Below are 23,413 nucleotides of genomic sequence, written 5' to 3'. Positions count from 1 at the left end.
TCCTACTAGGTTTCAACTCCAAACCCTTGCTTTTGCAATATATTACCAGATCCTTTCTAAATTTCAATGTATTCTTTTCTTTCCTTTGGTGTCCATTACTGTGTATAAAATATTTAGAAACATATTTATTTTAATGTCCATGACATCCAAAATATATGATAGACGATGAATCATCCAATTGGACAACTAAAAATAACGATCAAATATCGTTATAATTCATTATTTTTAATGACACCCGCAATAACGACGGTTCAGGAACCATCGTTATATGTCTATTTTAACCGTCGTTATTGACTCTGCCATGTTGAATCAACAAAAAAGAAGAATGAGAAGCAATGAGAAGTGAAATGAAGGAGAGAGTAACCTTTTTTCGTTTTGCTTTCTGGCACGCACGGTGGAGTTGAGGAAAGGGGAAGTTTTCCAGAGCGGGCATTGGATGCGATGGCGACTAGGGCAACACATGGTGGAGGGCGCGGAACGTGGCGACAGCTAGGGCAACACGCGACATGGATGGTGCAGTACGCAGAGGAGTCTGGCGAGACGCGGCTGGTGAACTAGTTCATGACGCGGTGGGAGCTGGTTCGTGGCGCCGCGGCGGCAGCTAGGGCAACACGCGACGTGGCTAGTATGGCACGCGGAGGAGGTTGGCGGCACGCGACGTTGGTGAACTGGTTCGTGATGCAGTGACAACTGGTTCGTGGCGCCGGCTAGGGCAACACGCGACGTCACTTGTGCGGCATGCGGAGTTGGTGAGTTAGTTGGTGGCGCGGTGGCAACTGGTTCGTGGTGCGGGCGCGATGAGCGTAGCAAAGTGAAGATGGGAGTTGGTTGGTGGTGCTGGGTCGCGGCGCTGGGTTTACGGTGACGAACAGAATCCACGACACAATGAGTGAGGAGCACAGGCGCTATTGTAGTGACAAAGAGTGAAGACGGAAAAAAAGTGAAGTGTGTAAGAGTGAAGTAGGAGTGAAAATGAAGTCTGTTGCCAAATGAGTGTGCGGAATTTTGAAACCCTAAAAAATGAGTGCGTGAAATTTTTAAAACCCTAAAAAGTAACGACGTTTCCTTTCCAGAATCGTCCTTATTTTTGCTGAACCTTAAAGTAACGACGGGTCCTCCCAAAACCGTTGTTATAAATGCTTCCGTATGTTTTATAATTACAAGTTTGCCACCGTTTTTTTTAACGATGGTTTTAACTAAACCGTCTTTATATAGCGTCATTATAGTGATATTTTGTACTAGTGTTAACTTTTTAAAAACTCAAACTTATTGTATAAATTTTTATTATGATTATAAAAATAAGAAACAAATCATTTTGAACCAGTCATGAAAAAACATTTCTCTACTCCAAAAAAATTCTGAAACATATTTGTGCACATAAATCTTTATTATCAATTTATATAATTCATAATTATATAATATATAGATTCATGTTGCCATGTCCTACATTTTATAAATTATACGTATCTCCGTATCCGTGTTGTATCAGTGAGTATCTGTGTTAGTATCTGTGCTACATAGTTGAAAAATCATTATTTGGCCACTTTTAAATTGCCTTCATCACAAAATTTTGCTTTCTCCAAAACATCATACATTACTGCTCCATCTTCCCTTAACATTTTCAATTCATCTATGAGAGGACATAGATAAACATCAATTTTCTTCTTTGGATTTGATGGGCCAGGAATGATAACGATTATGAACACAAATTCCATTCTCATGCACATATGTGGTGAAAAAATACATGGAGTAAGGATAACAAATCAAGAAGAACAAGCCTTACATGTTATGTTAAACGGTGCAAAGCTATCCGGACACAACCCTAATCGAACATTACATGCCTTTTAAGCAAAACTAGGACACAAATTGTTACAATTGTTTCCATGTTTCAGCATTAAATAGATGGGATATACAACCTTCCTCCCTTTCATGAGCGTGATGCCATTTCATGTTAGCAATTGATTGCATGGATGAATATAATCGTTGCAATTGAGGAACCAGTGGAAAGTACCACATAGTTTACATTGGAACCATTTTCTCCTTACCTTGTCTACTAACATGTATATATATCATTACACTCTAATACTCGACAACTTTGGAGCACTTCATTTTACATATAATACAACATGCATCCATTTGACAACACTCGAATCCCAATTCAGAAACTATTTTTTTGGATTCATAGAGATTGACAAAAAAATTATTCCCACTATACATTGTATCTCCTTTGAATTACATCCACTAATTATAGCAACATTAAGATAAACTACTCTTCAAATATCATGCTTGCTTAAGTAAGTATTATTACACGTAAGCGAACATCATGCTTGCTTAAGCAAGTATATATTATTACACGGGAAAATTATAATCAAAAGATAAGTTTTTTGCTCTGTTCTCTCTCCTCCGAAGGGTTTTGGTGCGGCTAGGGTTTGTGTGTGTGGCCGTTCATTTTTCAGCTTGGTGGTGACGCATGGGTCATGGGTGCTGGTCAGTGGCGGCACGACGATCTGCAGAGACGTTGGTGGTGGCGCGGCAACTCTCTACGTCAGCATACAAGGTGTATTCTTTCCTTAAATCTTTTTCTTTGTAATTTGTCACATTTTTCATGTAGCATGTTCTATTTTGTGGTAAAGTCAAGGCTTTTTATCAAAATTTGTGGTAAAGTCAAGATTTTTTATCAAGGAACGTGTGCGGGTGCTGTTGGTGGGGGTGTCAAGACATTACATACAAAAAAAAGTTGCCCCCTTTTTCATGTAGCCAGATCTACATTGTGGTAAAGTCAAGAATTTTATCAAGGTACGTGTGCGGGTGCTGTTGGTAGGGGTGTCAAGGCATTACATACAAAAAAAAGTTGCCCCTTTTTTATGTAGCCAGATCTACATTGTGGTAAAGTTAAGATTTTTATAAAGAAACGTGTGCGAGTGCTGCTGTAGGGTCAAGGGTGTCTCTTCTTGGAGTTTTGTGGAACTTCAAGAATGGCAGGGCCTTTTTCGGTTTCTTGATACCTTGGGGTTGTTTGAAAGAGAATGAAGTGGTTCCAATTAAGAAGGAGGTTGTTACGCACAAACATAGGAAAACCTTTGCTTAGGCCTTGGGCAATACTTGACATCCCTTTGTCCCAACTACCTACACCTTGTATCAAAGGGGGACATGGTTGTTGTCTGGGTTGAAGAGGAAGATTACTTGGTTGGTCTGGAGGATTGCAAGACCCATCTACATGGTCAGATTATTTTATCTAAGGGGGATAAACCTCTCACACACCTTGATTTAACTAAAAATTTGCAACTTGTGTGGAAGACTATTGGACCATGGAAAGAAATCCCTCTTGAAAAAGAATTTTTATGAATTTGAGTTTTCTTCTTTAAAGACATACGGTGGATTTTCGGGATGGGTTCATGGCAATTATTTCCTGATTTCTTGAGATTGTTTCTTTGCATCTAATATGAAGAGTCCTAAAACTCAATCCTTACAATCTACAATTTCCCCAATTAATATACCAAGCATACAATTAGTCTACACTATCAATTAGATCCCTAAAACCCACGCAAACACCAATAATTTCTTTTTCTTGCGTTCTCTGTGCTGGCAGAGACACAAAATATGTTTTTCTTACGTTCTCTGTGCAGGCATAAAAGGTTGTTCATTTTAATTATTTTTTTTTTATAAAATAAACACACTTCTCATGATTTTCACTAACTGGACCTGATTCAAACGATGAAATAGTGAAGTATTAATAAAATAATGAGTTAAAATATGTCGTGTACAAGTATCCCACGTTTGAGATTTTATATATAGTTTAAAATTCACAATAATATATAATCAAATTCGATTATATATATCACTTGGTTTCCGTTCATATAGAACATGAAATAAGTATCAAAGATGCATAAACTCTTTATTCCACCATGGTTTGAGTTACAGTTTATTGTTCATGTACAACTGTGAGAAAATATTCATTGAGTAGAACATATTTTAGGGTATCCCTCAAAAGGAAAACCTATACGATACGTAATATCCCAATGCAGCAATGACAAGAACAGCAGCACCAATATTTGCTGCTAATTTTTTCTCTTCCTCATTAAGTGTCCCTTCTGAAAATTTTGTGAAAATGTGGGAGACAGAACCAACCCTTTCCGTTGCATTCTCTTCACTCTTCAGTTCCTTTTTTAGAGAAGTTCTGTTGTTAGATTGCTTTTCCTTTTCCTTGGCTAACATTTTTTCTGTATTGGTTTCTTTCTCTCCAAAATCAGCCTGCTCCTTATCTTTCACAGACTTTCTTGACTTAGAAGGTTCCTCTTTAACTTCCTTTGTGATCCTCTCCTTCTCTTCATCTTCATCACTTGTTTCCTTTTCATCTTCATCACTTGTTTCTTCTGAATCTTCATCACTTTTTTCTTCTGAATCTTCATCACTTGTTTCCTCTGTCTTCTCTTCCTCCAATTGCTCTTTAACTGTTGGCTTTCTGGTAACATTTGTTATATCAGGTTTTGGCTTGTCTTCCTCTTGACCCTTTGGAGGTTGCTCTTCTGTTTTGATGTTTGGTTCCATTGTTGATGTTGCTTTAGGTTCAAATTCCTCTTGACCCTTTTGAGCCTTCTCATCTGTTTTATCCTTGTTTAGCATTGTTGGTGTTGGTTTTGGTTCAAAATCCTCCTGATCCTTCTGGGACTTTTCAGCAGTTTTTACTTTGGTTAGCATTACTGGTGCCGGTCTTGGTTCTAAATCCTCTTGACCCTTCCGGTACTTTTCAGCCGTTCTGACTTTAGTTAGCGTTGTTCTTGGTTCAAAATCCTCTTGACCCTTCTGGTACTTTTCAGCCGTTCTGACTTTAGTTAGCGTTGTTCTTGGTTCAAAATCCTCTTGACCCTTTTGAGGCTTTTCATCTCTTTCCATTTTGGTTGGCACTGGTGTTGGTTTTGACTCAATCTCTTGACCCTTTTGAATCTTTTCATCTCCATGCAACAAGGCTGCCCTTGTTGGTGTTGGTTTTGCCTCCAACTCCTTCCCACCCATTTGATTCTCACCAGAAAAACCAACTCTTTCTACAGCTTCCTCTTGACCCTTTCGACCCTTAATTGGTTCTGAAGGGGTCTCAGATGGTGTGCCTTCAAGAGTAGTTGTAGGTTGTGGTGAAACACTTTTCTTTCCTTGAATTGGTTCTTCAACTTTAGTAGTAGTTGTAGATGGTGGTGTGGTGGTAGCATCTTGGAGTTTTTCATCAAGCTTTGGTTCAGCTGCTACACCTTTGTCTTGGGATGGTTGTTTAGGATGATCTTGTGAAGTGGCCTTCTTTGGCATGGTAAGGGTGAGAACTGGGGTTTCAAACTTGGCCTGAAGTGCCTCTGGCTCACAATAATCAGGAATCGGATACGATTGATCAAATCTGTACCATCTGGTGCCTTGAATTTGTCTTTCTCCTGTAGCCTTCACTGTTCTTGAAGAGGCCACATAGGTTACCTTTACACTGTCCCTCTGAAAACCTGCAAAATTTGGTGAAGAAGAAGATGATTAATTCGACACATGCAAACGTTACGCAAACAAAAAAGAAAAAGCCAGAAACAGATTTTAACTCAACTTGTGTTTTTATTTGAGTGTGTTTGGAAAAGTTATTAGGTGGTGGAGGACTAAAACATGTTTATGGTTTCTTTTAAAATTTGCAATAAAGGGAAATGCTGAATTTGTTCATCAAATACATGACATTGTTGAAATAATGAAAAATCTAATTTAGTTAGTAAATAAGTAAAAAAATTCAAATTGATATTTAATATTATATATAATTTAGTATAAAAGAGTTTCTAGTTTAGGGTTAAGTTGGTATTTAAAGATATATTTCAATAACAAAATGGTTTCAGAAAATTTAATCATGCAGTTGCAGAACTTTTTATATACTTAGTTACTCAAATGTTTTATTTTTTAAAAGAATAAATTGATTGCACATTTAATGACCAACTTAATCATTATATATATTACTTTAAGAGAGAAAAATAAAAACACTGAGATTAGCAAGGATAAAGTGGTTCATTCTATTATTTAATAGTTTCTGTCGTGTTTGAGTTAGAATTTGGTAAAATTGATTTTAATGAACACGGTTTTGAAAATATACATTATTCATATTAGTTGAAACTTTTTTTTATAACTAATGTTGTAAATTTAAAATAAACATGAGCATAGTTATTGGATAACTTGGAATGTAAGGAATTTGGTTTCTCAGAAGTGATAAAACAAAGACAAAAAAAAACATGATAAAAACTTGGCAATTATGGTATGAATTAGGATTTTCAGTAATGCATTTGATGTTATATTATTTTTAACATATGTAACTTCCTAAATAATGTTAAAGAGTAAAATCAGTGTGTATCATAGAAATTCTATAAAATTCATCACCTAAACATTAATGTACTAAAAATATATATTAATATTTTTGTGGGACATATACTTGGAAAATGTAGGAATAGCTCTACGTGAATTGAATTAATTCTGTAGTAGTTCAAAATTATTAAAACAATCTTTCGTCAAAAATTAACAATTTACAATTTAAGATGAACACAATAAAAGGATGCAAAAATGTTAAAATTTGAATTAAAATTAAATGAAAAGAATTTAATGATAAAATATAAAAAAAAACACTACTACAAAATTAGACTTCTACTACAGTTTAATAAGTGAACGATCATTCTGTACGGATCGATTCTTTGTTTGTTGAATTTAGTGTGAGAATTTTGAAAACATAAGTGAGTAATTCTTTGTACACTAATATTAATATATATATATATATATATATATATATATATATATATATATATATATATATCAGACATCCAAGCAGTGAAAAATATATAAAAATTATTTAGTGGTGTGATCTATAGTTTATTATATAATATTTAATACAAAAAATTAAGCAAAGAATTTTTTAATCAGTATTTGTATTTTTAAAAAGTGTATTAATGTTTTTTCCCATATATTTAAGTTGCCTATTATTAATTACTTGAGAGGTGTGGCATGGTACCTAAAATTCAAGCTTTTTAGTGAAAATTGACTAATTAAGGAAGCACGTATTACATAATCATAAGTTTTACATTTAATTTACAGTAAGTTCCTAAACTTTTCAATGGATAATTAATAATGATTTACATAATTTCTTCTTATATTGTTATTGTCATCCGTTAATTTTTTCTTTCATCTAACACTTGTTGGATTTTAAATTAGAATCTTCAATTTATTTATCAAAAAAGAGTGTACTTGTTACATATATAACACTCTTTAATAAATTATAAACTCTTTTTAATTTATGTAAGCTAATTGTTTATTGAGCAATCTTGCACATCATATGAATGTCGACTAAACTAGTTGGTATGTATCTTTTCTTGAAAAAATAAAAGAAAAAAAATAAGTTAATTTTTGTTTTTCATCTACACTGTGTGAATAAGTTGGTTTGGTAGTTTAGTAATGGTTTGTCCAAACAAAATTCTTTAGATGATTTTTTTTGAAGAAAAAACTAAGAAATTTTTTGAAATGATAACCTCCTCTATAAATTAAAATTAATTTATCCAAAAAAAATAAAATTAGAGGAATTATATGAAAGAGTTTGTATAACTCATCTAAAATATTAATTATATTATTTTTTCTATTTTAGAAGTGTTTTTGAAAAAAAATATATTTAATTATATCCTAAGTTGGATTCTTCTACTGTTTATACTGTTATTAAGGATCAATGATAATAAGTGCAATAATTTTTTGTCATGCCCTACTAAATTCTCCTTCTTCAACAAGTAACTATTAGTTTCACCCTTTATACTTATTATATTAATTACATTTTCTAAATCTTTCCATTGCTGAATTTGTTGCCTCCAGATTATATATTGATTCAAAACTTACACATGTCTGCTTTTACTTTATTTTTTTTTCAAATTCTGCATATTATTTTTTTATATATTGGATTAATACATAAATGTTAAAATTTAATGGGATTTCAATTCAGCATATTGGTTTTATTTCGAATTCATACATGAAATGCAAATGCACAATAAAGAATATATATTTGTTGATTTATAATGGAATGAAAAGGCATGAACTAAGAGTAAGATTTGCAAACCAGGAAGATAAACACGAAGAAGATAAGCTTCTGGAAGATCTTTGATCTCTGATCGTGGCTGAAAAGTTTCAAAGACGCGACGAATAGAAAGATTTGGACGAAAAGTTGGTGTTCTCTGCCTGAAAGCCATGGCTCAAGAATCTGTGTTATAGGAAAAGAGAGAGAGTAGGGTTTTTACTCACTAAATTGTGGCTAAATGCTTTGAATTGAAGTTGTTTTGTTTCAGTTTTTGATGTTTTCTAGGTTTATATAACAAGGAAGAGGAGAGTATTAAAGTTGACAAGTTTTCTTGTGAGAGAGACAATTCTTTGTTTGTTGTAGGCTTTGGTTTTTTAATGTTAATTGGTTTTGTGTTTGCTGAACTTGAATTATATACAAGGAATAACTTCTTAAAGTAATTGTTCTTTGTCTTGTCCACACACTTACACTGCTACGTATACTAGCCATGCAATATTATTCATGGATACTTACAATTTATACAATAAGAAAAATTATTAAAAAATTGTAAAGATTTGATCCCTATATAGTGCTAAGTAATCATATCTTGTGGATTTGACCCGTTATTGTAGCTGTGTAGAAAAATAAAATACTTAACTTATTGATAAAAATATAGGTTGATATTTGTATATATTTTGAGCATATATAATAACTTATATATATATATATATATATAAATAAATAAATAAAAAAATGAAAGAAAGATCATATAAAAATTCAGTTACATTTCTCATGTTTCCCGTATATATTATTAATATTTTAATTTTAGGTCTTCATATTTATTAAATTGATGATTTAATCTACTTATTTTGTGTGCCTATTATACCAAAAATTCAACATGCATCTTCATTAGATTCTAATGATATGCTTTAAGACGAAAGTGTGGAACATAATTTGATATGAGTAGCATATTTTATTAGACGTAAGTTTTTTTTTATCAATTATAAAGAATAATATAAATAGAAATAATAAGGGAACATTTTTACAATTTTTTTTTAAAAGGTAAAAGATGTGATCTCATACATTCCAACATATGTTTCTCAATAAAATAATGAGAATCACCTAACTCACCAAATGTTTGCAAACAAACTAGCCAGGCAAAAGATCCCTAACAATATTGTGGAACAAGAGCTTTGATGTCTCCAAATCTATATGGATTGCTTGAAGGCTTGTTGTTGCTTGTGTGTGTGAGTTCTGGGTAGTTTGAATTTGTAATCCACTCATAAAATTGATCCAAAGTTGTTTGATTTTAATTCCTTAGAAAAAGATGTGTTTTCAAAGAGAAGTGGAAAAACAACTAGTTGTTTTATCGTTTCAATCGGTTGTTTTACACTTAAGAGTTTTTTTTAAAGGATTTGAAATTGTTTGACTTTGGTTGACTTTGCTATCAAAACAATTCAAGCAATTGATTTTTGAAAATCCTTAACAAAACTATGTTAAGTTAAATTAATCTGTTTTAAATGATTTTAACTGATTTTGGATATTTCATTAATGCCTTTTAACAACTATTTGGAGTATAAATAAGTGGTTTTACACTCCTAGTTGTTAAGATTTCAAATTAACACTTTCAAATTAGTTTTTTAAGATTGCTTCAAGCTTTGGATACTTTCTAAGAGTGGAATAGAATTGTGATGTAATCAAGATTGTTTTGATCTTTGATCATTATCAAGTGTATTCCATTCTCTTTCATTTGATTTGTATTTCTGTAAAGAACTGTGATTCACAAAGTCAAAGGCTGTTCTGATCTGTGGTGTGTTGTATTGCTAAAGGAGGTATGTGTTCTTGAGGGGTTCAAGATCACTTCTTTGGTGTGTGTGTGTGATTGTAATCTATGGTTGATTACATAGTGGAATACCTAATGGTTTATGGGGACTGGATGTAGCTCTTAGTGTAAGAGTGAACCAATATAAATCTATTTGTGTGATTCTCTCTTCCCCTAATCTCAATTATATATGTTTTAAGTTGTTTTTATAATAAATTGTTGATAAAAACAACCGGTTGAATCACAAAAACAACGGTTGATTTTCTGGAAATAAACTAAAACAGTTTTGTAACTTAGCATTTTTATTCCTTTGGCTTTGATTCTTCATTGGCTTTCTCCATACCTTGTTTTAGGCCCCCTCTTGTTTTAGGCCTACAATTCTAACAAATATGTGATTACAAACATGTGTAAAACAAACCATCCTTCCAATCGAAAGCAAAAATAGCAGCCCATAGAACTAATGGAACTACCACCTTTTCCATCTCTATCTCAATGAAAACCCTGCATGTTTAATCCAAAAGAGTGTTCAAAAGTGATCGTGATGTAGTTGTCTAGAAAGGATGACTAAAGTATCTCAAGATCTAGAATGCTTTAATCATCCTTTCTAAACAAGTTCCTCAAACATAAGTATTGTTAATTGTTTAATAAATGAAGACAAATCGATCAAACTTACTTAAAATTTTGTTTAAACGAATAGGTATAAGTGTCTTGCCTCCTCAGACACGCGCTTAAAATTTTATCTAACCGAAGAAACATAAGTACATTGTTTTCACGGATAAGCAGATGACAAGTAAAAATTTGACTAATAAGCTTTCATTTGATCAGACAATAAGTACACTTTAGATAAGCTTGAAACTATATTTGAACAGTATTCATCATACCTAGTCCTCTAGAGCACTCTCATGAATGCACTTTTGTTCTTTTATTAAACTAATTCACTTAATTTTTTTTCAAAAAGGCCTCTTTTATAAAATATGTCATATTATCTTTAATATATATATATATATATATATATATATATATATGAAAAAATCATTAATACACTTAATATATATGAAAAAACATTAATATATGGAAAAAAAATTAATACACTCAATACATTAATACACTAAACTACTTTAGATTTTAGATTCTAAAAATTGGTAGTTAACATTTTGGTAGCTAATTAGATACCAATTAGCTAATCAAATACCAATTTAGAAACTAGTTTATAAATTTTTATTAATAATAGAAAATACTTAAAATACCAATAGTTTTTTTTGTTTATAAAACAATATCTAATTTAGTCAATCATTTTTTATCTATAAAATTAGTTTATATTTAATGATTTTTTTTTGTAGTGAAATCACTATATAGATGACACACATGTGCATTTTTTATTTATTTAACATACAAGTGATAAGTGTCTAATTTGAGTATTATTTCATATTAAAATATAGACACTTATGAGTATTAATGCTAATTTACATATAAAATAATCCATAATTTATGAATTTATACCTTTTAAAAAATTTATGATCTTTATTTAAATAAGAGCATTTTATTTCCAAATTTGGTGTTAATTTCAGGTTTATAGGAAAAAATGGAAATGATTGGACTAGAGAGGAACGATATAAGCTAAAAAGAGAAGGTAGTTTCTTCCTGCACCCCTACATTTTTCTTCCTGCACTCCACAAAGTTGCGCAAAGACAAAACTGTCCCTATATAAACTGTACATTTATTATTTTTGTATTCCGGATTATGAAATTCGGTAAATTTTCGGATTGACACTTCTGGTAAATTTTTGGATTGGCGCATCCGGTAATCTCCCGGATTGATGCTTCTGGTAGTACATGAATGATAGTGTTAATCCAAAATAAAAAAAAATGCAAAACATTCATAATTGAAAAAACCATTCCGGATCCATCAATTCGTAATTCAAAATATGCATTCCAGATTCAGAAATCCATAATTGAAAAAAATCATTCTGGATCCACCAATCCGTAGTAGAAATTAGACTTCCGGATTCAGCAATCTGGAAATCAATAATTTATGCAAACTTTGCTTCCGGAACACCCCCTCATCCGGAATGCAACATGATTCACTTCCGGATTGATGAATCCGTAGCACACTCCCAGGTCCCGAAATTGTGGGGGTGCAGAAAGAAAAATGTAGGGGTGCAGGAAGAAAATGTCAAAAGAGAAAGTTGGAAGGTCCCATAACGCAAAAAAGCGCCAAAAAGCCCAACTCAGCAACAAGGAATCTTGCTCAAAGCGAGCTCATTCTCGCTTGAGCGAGAATGCTCCAGTGGCGTTTTCAAAAATTGACACCTTCCTCGCTTGAGCGAGCTACATCTCGCTTGAGCGAGAATGCGTCAAATACATTTGGGTCAATTTATGTTTTAATCAACAAGCCCATTAGCGCGACACAAGAAGTTACCTAACCCTAGCAAATTAGGTTAAATAGGGGGCTTAAGACTCAACCCTAATGTGCCAGATTGAGAGGAAAACACCACTGAGTGACTTGTAACCAATTGGGCGAATAAAAGATGCTAGAAGATGTGTGGCTAAACATTTGGGATTGAGAGTAATCTGTTCGAACTCTTATGTATTGAGGTGATATTTAAATATGATATAATATTTTGTTCTTGATTGATTATTGGTATTGTTGTTTTGTTTCTAACTCTTGATCTAGAATCTTAAATCTGACTCGAAAATATTTTTAGGGTTCTGACCTAAACAATAATATTTAACATATTTGAGTATTAGGAATAGACTTGAAATGTTAATTGCTATTAACGTTTGAGCTTTATTTTAAGTTGTTTTTATAAATATGCGAGGAATCGATATTTAAGAAACATTCTTAATAATTTTATATGCGGGGAATTGATATAAATGAATTCAGACATCAATTTCAATCATAGAACATAATGTTAACATGCTAATTAAAATATATGAGAGTGAGAAAGATAAAACCTAATCCCTATTTTTCCAATTTGAAGCAACCAATTCTTTGTCTGTTTTCTTATTAATCATCGTCAACATAACACTTTCAACACACTTGTTATGGTTCTGTTTTATATTTAGTGAATATTATACTTGTTAATTCAACTACTTTATGTGGGATTGATATTTAGCTACCAAAGTTTTAACTACAAAATTTAGAATATAAATAAATTAATAATTAAAACATTGCTAGTTAATTAGATATTTATTTAGAAATTATTTACCAATAACAGAAACTACCACTACAAGAAAATCATGAAATAGAAACCAATTTTTAGAGACCAAAATAATTAGTTAAAATAGGAACTAAAATAGAGACCATTTTAGAAACTAAAAAAAAAAATTGGTTTCTAAATTAGTTTCTATTATTGTTAAATAGTTTCTAAATTGGTATCTAATTAGCAACTAAGGTTTTAACTACCAATTATTTAGTTTCTAACTTTGGTAGCAAAAACCTTTGTTGCTAATTGGATACCAATTTAGAAACTATTTAACAATAATAGAAAATAATATAAACTAATTTAGAAACCAAATTTCTTTTTAATTTCTAAAATGGTCTCTAATTTAGTTACTATTGCAACTAATTATTTTGGTTTCTACAAATTGGTAAATTGGTTTCTATTTCATGGTTTTCTTGTAGTGTACTCTATATATCAATAATTATTTTAGTCTATAAAATAATATCTAATTTAATATATATATATATATATATATATATATATTTAGAATTAGTATGAGTTTATTGATTTTAATGTAGTGACACACCGATAAAATACTATGATGACAGAAACACACCAAAGACATCCTTGTATTCTAAAAAAACTTATTTAACATATCACCCACTTGCATCTTGAATTATTGAAATCTATAAAGGAACTAAAAAAGCTTATTCTCCACATCAAACTTCACAATTATTACACACATGAGCACATCATTGGCCACACATTCTTATTTGTTGGCATTTTCTTGAGTCTCGAGAAGATGAGCATCAACATCTCTGATGACATGGTCAAAGAATTCCAAGTAGCCATATGGAGCATGAACTTCCTCACTCACCCTCTCATATTCAACACTCCATTTAACTGCAGCACTGCCACCATCCTTCTCAATGGCTTCAAAGATTAGGATAAACACCTTATATTTATCATCGATATCTCCACCATAGAGCTTGAACACAATTCTCTTGTTCTGCTCATCAACGGATTCAATAGTTTCATGGCATGTTACTGTCTTGCCGTCTGTTGTTTCACAAGTAACCAATCATTATCATCTACTCATATACAAAATCGCATAAAAACGAACAACAGTTTCGAGAAACTTGTCATTAACTTCCTACCATAACAAATATTAGAAAACATGTCTTCAAAGATGGAAAACTACCTGCCTCTCAAAACAAATAAGGAAAACAAACCTCCACTAAAAAACCAAACAAAGTTTGATCGATCTAAATAAATCACTTATTTTTAATCGAATACATGCAAACCATGAGATCAAAACACTAATCAGAAAAGAAAAAACAAAATGAATGAACTTTTAGAGGTTACTCAAACCACACAAAAACGAACAACATCTTCGAGAGACTTGTCATTAACTTCCCACTATAACAAATACTTGAAAACAGACCTCCAAGACCGAAAACCACATGCCTCTCAAAACAAATAAGGAAAACAAACCCCACTCAAAAATCAAACAAATTTTAACAAACCTAAATAAATTACTTATATTTAATTGAATACATGTAAATCAGAAGATCAAGATACCAATCAGAAAATAAGAAACAAACTGAAAGAACTTTAGAAGCTATCCAAGACCAGACCTTTAATTGAATCATGAAAACAATTTCAGAAGGATCTATCACTTCATCTCAAAAAAAAAAAATACGTAACTGATCACTAATTTACTTATTTCACTTATTTTGATTTGCCTGAAACATGTAAACATAATTAAAAAGTTAATTACCGATGATATAAGTCCAGTGTTTGACCGAATCATTGGCGTGCCAATCGTCACCTTCATGGAGTTTGGCTGCATGAACTTTATGAGTCACGTTTTGAATATGGTGCAGTTGGTTTGTGTAGGTGTGGAACCATTTCTCCGGAGCTCCTTGAACTGGAATTTCAGTGCTGATTTTTCCAGAAAGTGACATTTTCAAGAATTATAGAAACAAAGAAGAAGAAGGAAAGGAATGGGATAATGTGGAGATGCATGAGAAAAACGCATTAAATAGAGAAACATCTTACCAATATCTTCAACAGCCAACTACTAAAGTAATTATGAGATTTTACGGCTTTTCCTCAAATAAAATCAAATTTTGTTTTGTTTGAAAAGAACAACGTGGGTTGGAAGATGCTTTACCTGAAATAAAAAAGAAAGCAAATAATAATATTATTTTTATATTTAAAAATGTTAACGTTGATTGAGACTACAGATAAGTATGATATTATTTTTCATTTATTAAATTCGTGGCTGGGGACAATGCATGGATGCTAACTTTTCTTCTTCTTTTTTTCAAAGGATATCATTTAATTTTTTGTCGATCATAAATAAAAAAATTATTAAAGTGATTATAGGTGTTAAAAAGTGAATTCAAGGAGTATTATTTGTTTTGATTAATATTTATATAATTAAAAAGAACATCTAATATTAAAATTATTAAAAAGAAAAATTTGAATTTTTTTTAATAAGTGAAAAAAGAGATAAAAATTAGAGTGTAAAGAAAGTAATAGATAAAGGGAGTACTAAAAAAATAAAAACGAGCAAGGAAAGAATGTATTACAAAATTTGTAATATCATAAAAATTAAATAAATACGTTTTTATAAACATAAAATTTAAATAAATAATTATGACTTATTTTATGTGAATTAAAAATTTTGCAAATTGAAAAATAAGAATTGAATTAAAGTTGTAATGATCGAAAACAAATATAGGAAAAGAATGACCGAAAATAAAACTTTGTTTTTCTAATGTTGGATAAATATGAAGGCTTTAATTAAATTAAAATTAAATAGTGAAACTATAATGTTGGAGATCCCACATCCACTAGAGATTAGGACATTTCATTGTATATAAGTGGGTGCAAACCTCAACTCTATGAGCCGGTTTTATGGGGTTGAGTTAGGCTTAAAATCCACTTTGTAATATGATATTAGAGCCATTTCGAGCATATCCTAGCGAGTGTTTGTGTTGGGCCTATCGTGTCACCCGCTATCGGACTGTTATTGGATCACCCATAATATGTTATCTCACGCACGAGCCGATTTTATGGGGTTGAGTTAGACTTAAAGTCCACTTCATAATATATAAATTAACATTTTAATATTTTGTATTGTTATATTTTTTTAAAAAAATAGCTTAATTTTATTGATTTTTTTTATATTATAATGAATTGTTTCACAATTTTTTTTTATATAATAATGATTGCAGTGGTTGGTGAGATCTAGAGGCATAAGAATAAATTCATCTTTAAAGGTGGAGTGATAGATCATTCTGAAATTTTTTCTTTGGTTCAACTAAAAGTTTTGTCTTGGATTACATCTAAAGCTGTACACGTCTGTTTTTCTTAGTCAGATTTGTTGAACCAAGTGGTGTTCAAGCTTTGAAGAATCCAAATCCTTTGAAGGATGTTGAAGTCTCTGCTTTGCTTGATGTTGTTGTGCTGGTTTAAGCTTTGTTCTGGGGTAGTTTATATGTTGTAATCCACCCTGTGATTAAATCTAAAGCATTAGCATTCTCAATCTTTGTGAAAACAAAATGATTTCAAACTAAGTAAAAACAACCGATTGTTTTGTCGAAACAACCGATTGTTTATACTTAGGTGTTTTGAGAAAAAGATTGAAAACTGTTTTGAATGGTTGAACTGTTAAGTACCAAAACAACCAATTGATTCAAGGAGAGAACCGATTGTTTGTTTTGGGACCATAACAGAAAAACTGTTTTCTCTTTGACTGAGCTTTAAATGTTTTAACTGCTTACGCTCTAGTCATTAAATGCTTTGACCAATCTTTTAATGCAATTTAAGAGTTTGTTAAGATTTGATAACAAAATACATCTTTGAATATATTCAGAAAAACAGATTTGACAATTAAGAATCTTTGACAAAGCTTTTCTAAGAGTTTTTTAAAGTGCTGAGATTGCTAAGAGTTTGTGATTGATCAAAGTGTTGGAATAAGATTCTGCTTGTATTGATTTCAGATTATCTTCTGTAACAAGTGTAATCATTGTACTCTGTTGAACAATTCATTTTCTGTGTTTGCTGAGATTGGTTGTGTGTTCTTGAGGTGTTCAAGATCACCAATCTTAGTGTTGGCCAAGGAAAGTGTGTTTCTTGAGGTGTTCAAGGTCATTCTCTTGGTTGTTGTGTAAGTGATCAAGTGGTAATTGCTTAGTGGATATCCTTAGGGTTTCTGAGAAGACTGGATGTAGCTTTGGTTTGGAGTGAACCAGTATAAACAACTGTGTACAATCTCTCTATCTCTAACTCTTTAAATTCAGTTTATTTGTTGTTTGCTGGTATAAACAATCGATTGTTTGTACGAAACAACCAATTGTTTTTCTGGTACTATAGCTTTTGCTTGCTGTTTTGGCTAACTGAATTGCTGAATCAATTGGTTCCTGAGATAAATTCATTCTAGTTTTGAAAAGCTTGCGAAAACCCTCTTTAAACAATTCACCCCCCTCTAGTTTAAAACCATCTTTTCTAACAATTGGTATCAGAGCTTGGTTCTTGAAAGTTATTCAAGTTGATCCTAAAAATCTTTTTAAATGGCTGATAGACTACCTTTTGAGGAAGGTTATTCAAGGTGCTTGGTCAAAGGATCTGTGTTGAAAGCTGATTATGTTCAGAGAGGAGTTACAACAGTCATAAAGAAGAATATTCCAAAATCTTGGAAATTCAAGAGCCTTAATGACTAGTCAAAGATCACATGTGAAGACCATGTGATTCTCAGCTTTTTCTGACATTTTCTGTGCAAAGCAGAGTCAAGTCCTCTCTCTCTGAAAATCAGGTACCCTTTAATGAAATTAAATTCATATTGATTCTCTTACTGCTATAAAATCCAGTGCAAAATTCTTCCACAAGAACAACCAATTGCAACATCTCTTGCAATATCTCTTGCAACATCTCTTGCAAAAAAAATCTGTGAAGAGTGTTCTCCTGTTTTCGTCTCTGCTGTCATGGAATCAACTCCTCCCACCTCAAAGAGAGTCAAAACCAGGGCTGTAAGGACTGGAGGAAGGCTAGAAGGCTGGTTTTTTGGAGACAATGATCTCATTGAGAAGTATAGGTACGAAACAAGTATCAAGAAGATAAACAACCCCAAGGTTGAATGTTTTGATTGGCTGAAAAGTCAAAAGCTTGATAATGTGAGAAGGATGCTCAAGGATCAATCTCTCAGAAAGTTCTTGGAGATGAAGGGAAACATTTATCCAGATTTGGTGAGGGTGTTCTACACAAACTTGAAGTTTGAGGGAAACAATCTAGTTTCTCATGTGAAAGGTGTAGAAATGGAGATAACTCATGAAGTATGGACTGCTGTTGCTGGACTTAAGTTCTCTGGTCTAAGAGTCAACAAGGGAAACCTTGGTGTGGTGGAGGTTTTAACAAAATCCAATTCTACAAAAGTTGCTTGAAGAATAATCATGCTCAAGTTAGTACATGCTCGGTTGGAGGTTTGAAACTTGATGAGAGATTGCTTGCTCTCATTATAACTTGGATTCTAATTCCAAGGGGGAGTAATCATTCTGTGCTAATTGAAGAAGATCTGGTTTATATCTTCTGCATCACCAAGAAAATCAAGATCAATTGGATTCATATAATCAAAGAACACATGCAAAAAGCCATGAGGTTAGGTGATTATAATTATCCATATGCTGTTTTGATATCTAAATTTCTACTCTATTTTGAAGTTAATCTTGAAGATGAAACTTCTGAGCTGGTCAAGTTAACAATGGATCACTAAGCAAGATGGGTTTTACAAAAGTAGGTGGAAAATGGATAAGCAAGGATGGTGATCATGGTGCCTCATCTAGTGGTGCTGCTAATCTTGAACAAGATGAACCTGCTGATATGGATGTTCAAAATGAAGATCAACCTGAAGATTATCAAGATGCTGGTGCTAGAGATCAGGAAGATGGAATGCAAACCATGTCGTCTTTTGAAAGACTCATGATGAATAGGCTTGATAGCTTTGCTGAAAATCAAAGGAGCCTCCATGATCTCTGTGTTAGTAATTTCCAAAGGATTGACACCAGGTTTGACAACATGGATGCAAGGTTTATGACTCTGGATGACCAGATTGAAGCTGTTCAGAATCAAATCTTTGATCTTCAGTTTGCTGATGAAGAAGAATGAAGGAAAAACAACCGATTGTTTCGATAACCAATCGATTGTTTTTGGCTGATATTTTCTGGTTTTTTTAAAATTCCTTCCTTTTACTGTTGCTGTTTTAATTCTGATGTAATGAAAACAATATCTTGTTTTATCTCTTATCTTTGTCTATTTGTGAAGACAAATAAGGGGAGATATATGCTGTGTTTTAAGTTTCTGTTTTCAGTTGATAAAACAGTTTGAGTTATGTAATATGTTTCTGATATTAGGTGTTTTGAACTTTAACTGTTTATCTGTATGCTAACAAAATATCAGAAGTTCAATGTTTTGCTCAAAGTTCTATTGCAGGAACTGCTTCATATTTAATCAGGTACAACACAAGCATTAGGGATTTGTCTTCATCAAATAGGGGGAGATTGTTGAACCAAGTGGTGTTCAAGCTTTGAAGAATCCAAATCCTTTGAAGGATGTTGAAGCCTCTGCTTTGCTTGATGTTGCTGTGCTGATTTAAGCTTTGTTCTGGGGTAGTTTATATGTTGTAATCCACCCTGTGATTAAATCTAAAGCATTAGCATTCTCAATCTTTGTGAAAACAAAATGATTTCAAACTAAGTAAAAACAACCGATTGTTTTGTCGAAACAACCGATTGTTTATACTTAGGTGTTTTGAGAAAAAGATTGAAAACTGTTTTGAATGGTTGAACTGTTAAGTACCAAAACAACCGATTGATTCGAGGAAACAACCGATTGTTTGTTTTGGGACCATAACAGAAAAACTGTTTTCTCTTTGACTGAGCTTTAAATGTTTTAACTGCTTACGCTCTAGTCATTAAATGCTTTGACCAATCTTTTAATGCAATTTAAGAGTTTGTTAAGATTTGTAACAAAATACATCTTTGAATATATTCAGAAAAACAGATTTGACAATTAAGAATCTTTGACAAAGTTTTTCTAAGAGTTTTTCAAAGTGCTGAGATTGCTAAGAGTTTGTGATTGATCAAAGTGTTGGAATAGGATTCTGCTTGTATTGATTTCAGATTATCTTTTGTAACAAGTGTAATCCTTGTACTCTGTTGAACAATTCGTTTTCTGTGTTTGCTGAGATTGGTTGTGTGTTCTTGAGGTGTTCAAGATCATCAATCTTAGTGTTGGCCAAGGAAAATGTGTTTCTTGAGGTGTTCAAGGTCATTCTCTTGGTTGTTGTGTAAGTGATCAAGTGGTGATTGCTTAGTGGATATCCTCAGGGTTTCTGAGGAGACTGGATGTAGCTCTGGTTTGGGGTGAACCAGTATAAACAACTGTGTACAATCTCTCTATCTCTAACTCTTTAAATTCAGTTTATTTGTTGTTTGCTGGTATAAACAACTGATTGTTTGTACGAAACAACCAATTGTTTTTCTGGTACTATAGCTTTTGCTTGCTGTTTTGGCTAACTGAATTGCTGAATCAATTGGTTCCTGAGAGAAATTCATTCTAGTTTTGAAAAGCTTGAGAAAACCCTCTTTAAACAATTAACCCCCCTCTAGTTTAAAGCCATATTTTCTAACAAGATTGGTGTCTAGACCTGTTGACGTGTTTGTTTATGATTAAAAAATCTTGACTTTATAAACTTTTAGTTTGAGTAGCACGTTTGTGTGATATTATTATGTTTATCTGTTTAATAGCTTAAATTTGGTTGAGCAGAGTGACTGATTCTTTTCGATTTGATTATAATATGGTTGAACTATTCTTGAAATCTTGAAATCACTACAAGAAAATCATGAAATAGAAACCAATTTGTAAAAACCAAAATAATTAGTTGCAATAGTAACTAAATTAGAGACCATTTTAGAAACTAAAAAGAAATTTGGTTTCTAAATTAGTTTCTATTATTGTTAAATAGTTTCTAAATTAGTATCTAATTAGCAACCAAGGTTTTTGCTACCAAATTTATAAACTAAATAATTGGTAGTTAAAACCTTCGTTGCTAATTAGATACCAATTTAAAAACTATTTAACAATAATAAAAAATAATAGAAACTAATTTAGAAACCAATTTTTTTTTTAGTTTCTAAAATGATCTCTATTTTAGTTTCTACTGTAAGTAATTATTTTGTTCTCTAAAAATTAGTTTCTATTTCATGATTTCGTTGTAGTGAATGATTTATATTTATTTATTTTTTCTATTAAAAAAAACTAATGCCATATTCTATTATTTTATTATTTACTTTTATTTAAGAAAACGTGTTAGGATGTAAAGGTTATTGATTGATGAGAAACATCCAAAAATTATAAATTTCTTTCATTTTAAAAGTCTTTGAAATTATTCTTTAATCTGTAACTCATTTCATTGAATCTGTAATCCCTACGTCAGTTTGCTAAATCTAATATTCTTTATTGTTTCAAATTCTTTACGCAAATTTCAAATACCTTGCACGAATCCAGGATCTGAAGGAAAATGAAGTGTTTTTTCAAACTTATGAAAGCAGAAAGTTATCACGCTTATAGAGAAAGTTATTGAGATTCTAATGAGTTTGATTAGAGGGTTGAAACACAGATAAAGGTGGCATAGTGATGTACAAAATGAATGGTAAATATAGTTTATATATTTAAAATTCAAAAGTAAAAAAGAAAATATAATTCATTTAAATAATTTATTTTCCTTGATTATTATTATTATAAAAAACACTTGAAATTTATAACTTTAAAAAAGATATATTATTAAAAAAGTAATGAAAAATTAAATAAAAGTATATTTCTGATTATATAAAGAAGTTGTTTATTTTTTTATAATTATAATAGAAACTTATATAATAAGTTTGATTTTTTTAGAAAATTATTTTATTTTCAAAAAGATATTTTTTAATTAAATATTTTACCTAAACATGTCAGTGTCAATATTTGGTACGTGTTAAATACGTAAACATATAATTTTAAGAAACGTGTTTGAGTTTGATATATGACAAATGAATTTATATTATTAAAAGAATTATTATTGTCGACAATAACATATTTATTCTATTGTTAAATCACAAACTGATGACTTTGATTAAACTAATTTAAGAATTCACCACAGAATTTTAAAGAAATCTATTACAGATATGTTTTATAATTTCATTAACATACAATTTTAAGGCACCTAATCCATAATTTAATTTTCCTTAAACAGTACCACATAAGAGCACTCACATTCTCCATACTTTCATTGAAGATATATATAAATTTATCACAATAAATAAAACCCTACAAAACTATTACTATCATTATAAAAAAATTATTAAATAAAAATAAATTTAAAGATAAAAAATAATTAATCACTATATTAAATAAATTAAATACTATTTAATAGATTAAAAAATTATAATTTAAAGTGATTTATTTATTAATAAAATTTATAAAATAATTTTTAATTTAATATCTAATTTTATTATCAAGATTTTGTTATTAATATTTTTAATTTTAAATTATTTTTTAAAGAATTAATACAAATTAATTTAAAATATAAAGTAGTTAGTAGGTAAAATTTTGATAATTAATGATTAAATACTAAATTAATTTTCTTTTTATAATTTTTATTAATAAAAAAGAATTCTTTAAATACCAATAATTTTTTAATTTATAAAATAATCTTTAGTTTGATTAGTATAATAATTAATTATTTTAGTTTCTAAAATTAATTTTTATATTTTATGAAAAAAATATCAATGACTTCGACACAATTAAATAATTTATAAGAACAGTTAACATAAGAGTCATATATATATATATATATATATATATATATATATATATATATATATATATATATATATATCAAGTGGAATCATCACTGATTACCACATGGTTAAATAATTTATAAGAACAGTTAACATGAGGGTCATATCCAAGATTTATCAATTTATCACAATAAATGAAACAATATAAAACCATAACTATCAAGGGCCATATAATTAATACTCTTTCTGATTTTATTTATATGAGCCTAAAATTAGAAGTGATACTTGTTTAATTTTATAAAATTCAATCTATAACATCTCTGGCATTAATTATTTTTAGTATAAATATCATTAACTAAAGAGGTATATAACATACAATTAAAAGATAAAAAATCGTATAAATGGCAATGATAAGATTTAGAAAGAAATATAAATTTAGAATTAATTTTAATTATCTATCAAATTGACAATTTAATTTTTTTTTAAGGAATAATATGATTCAATATATTGTAATTAAGAAAATATTTATAAGAGTATTGGTGGTTATGTGAAGATCA

General features: G+C 30.7%; 2 protein-coding genes across 2 annotated transcripts; both read right to left on the bottom strand.

The window, feature by feature from the left end:
• Positions 1-3,870: 3,870 nt before the first annotated feature.
• LOC137812520 (uncharacterized) lies at positions 3,871-8,316 on the bottom strand. Its single transcript, XM_068614960.1, has 2 exons — positions 8,093-8,316; positions 3,871-5,480 (listed from the first exon to the last, which is right to left on the bottom strand). The coding sequence occupies exons 1-2, from the start codon at positions 8,220-8,222 to the stop codon at positions 3,985-3,987; spliced, it is 1,626 nt and encodes a 541-aa protein (XP_068471061.1). The 5' UTR covers positions 8,223-8,316; the 3' UTR covers positions 3,871-3,984.
• Positions 8,317-13,616: 5,300 nt separating this feature from the next.
• LOC137811651 (MLP-like protein 43) lies at positions 13,617-15,099 on the bottom strand. Its single transcript, XM_068613807.1, has 2 exons — positions 14,795-15,099; positions 13,617-14,073 (listed from the first exon to the last, which is right to left on the bottom strand). Exons 1-2 carry the CDS (start codon positions 14,979-14,981, stop codon positions 13,784-13,786), a joined length of 477 nt encoding a protein of 158 aa, XP_068469908.1. The 5' UTR covers positions 14,982-15,099; the 3' UTR covers positions 13,617-13,783.
• Between the last annotated feature and the right edge of the window lie 8,314 nt (positions 15,100-23,413).

Source organism: Phaseolus vulgaris, chromosome 11, assembly GCF_000499845.2.
Source record: "Phaseolus vulgaris cultivar G19833 chromosome 11, P. vulgaris v2.0, whole genome shotgun sequence".
NCBI classification, from domain to species: domain Eukaryota; kingdom Viridiplantae; phylum Streptophyta; class Magnoliopsida; order Fabales; family Fabaceae; genus Phaseolus; species Phaseolus vulgaris.
The sequence above is the reverse complement of the archived record's forward strand: the minus strand, read 5'-3'. Positions and strand labels throughout refer to the sequence as shown.

Excerpts from the sequence above, each read along its gene's own strand:
- LOC137811651 (XM_068613807.1), bottom strand. The coding sequence starts at position 14,981 with ATGTCACTTTCTGGAAAAATCAGCACTGAAATTCCAGTTCAAGGAGCT. Across the intron at positions 14,074-14,794 it reads ACACTGGACTTATATCATCG|ACGGCAAGACAGTAACATGC; the intron begins GTAATTAACTTT and ends GTGAAACAACAG.
- LOC137812520 (XM_068614960.1), bottom strand. The coding sequence starts at position 8,222 with ATGGCTTTCAGGCAGAGAACACCAACTTTTCGTCCAAATCTTTCTATT. Across the intron at positions 5,481-8,092 it reads TCTTCGTGTTTATCTTCCTG|GTTTTCAGAGGGACAGTGTA; the intron begins GTTTGCAAATCT and ends CAAATTTTGCAG.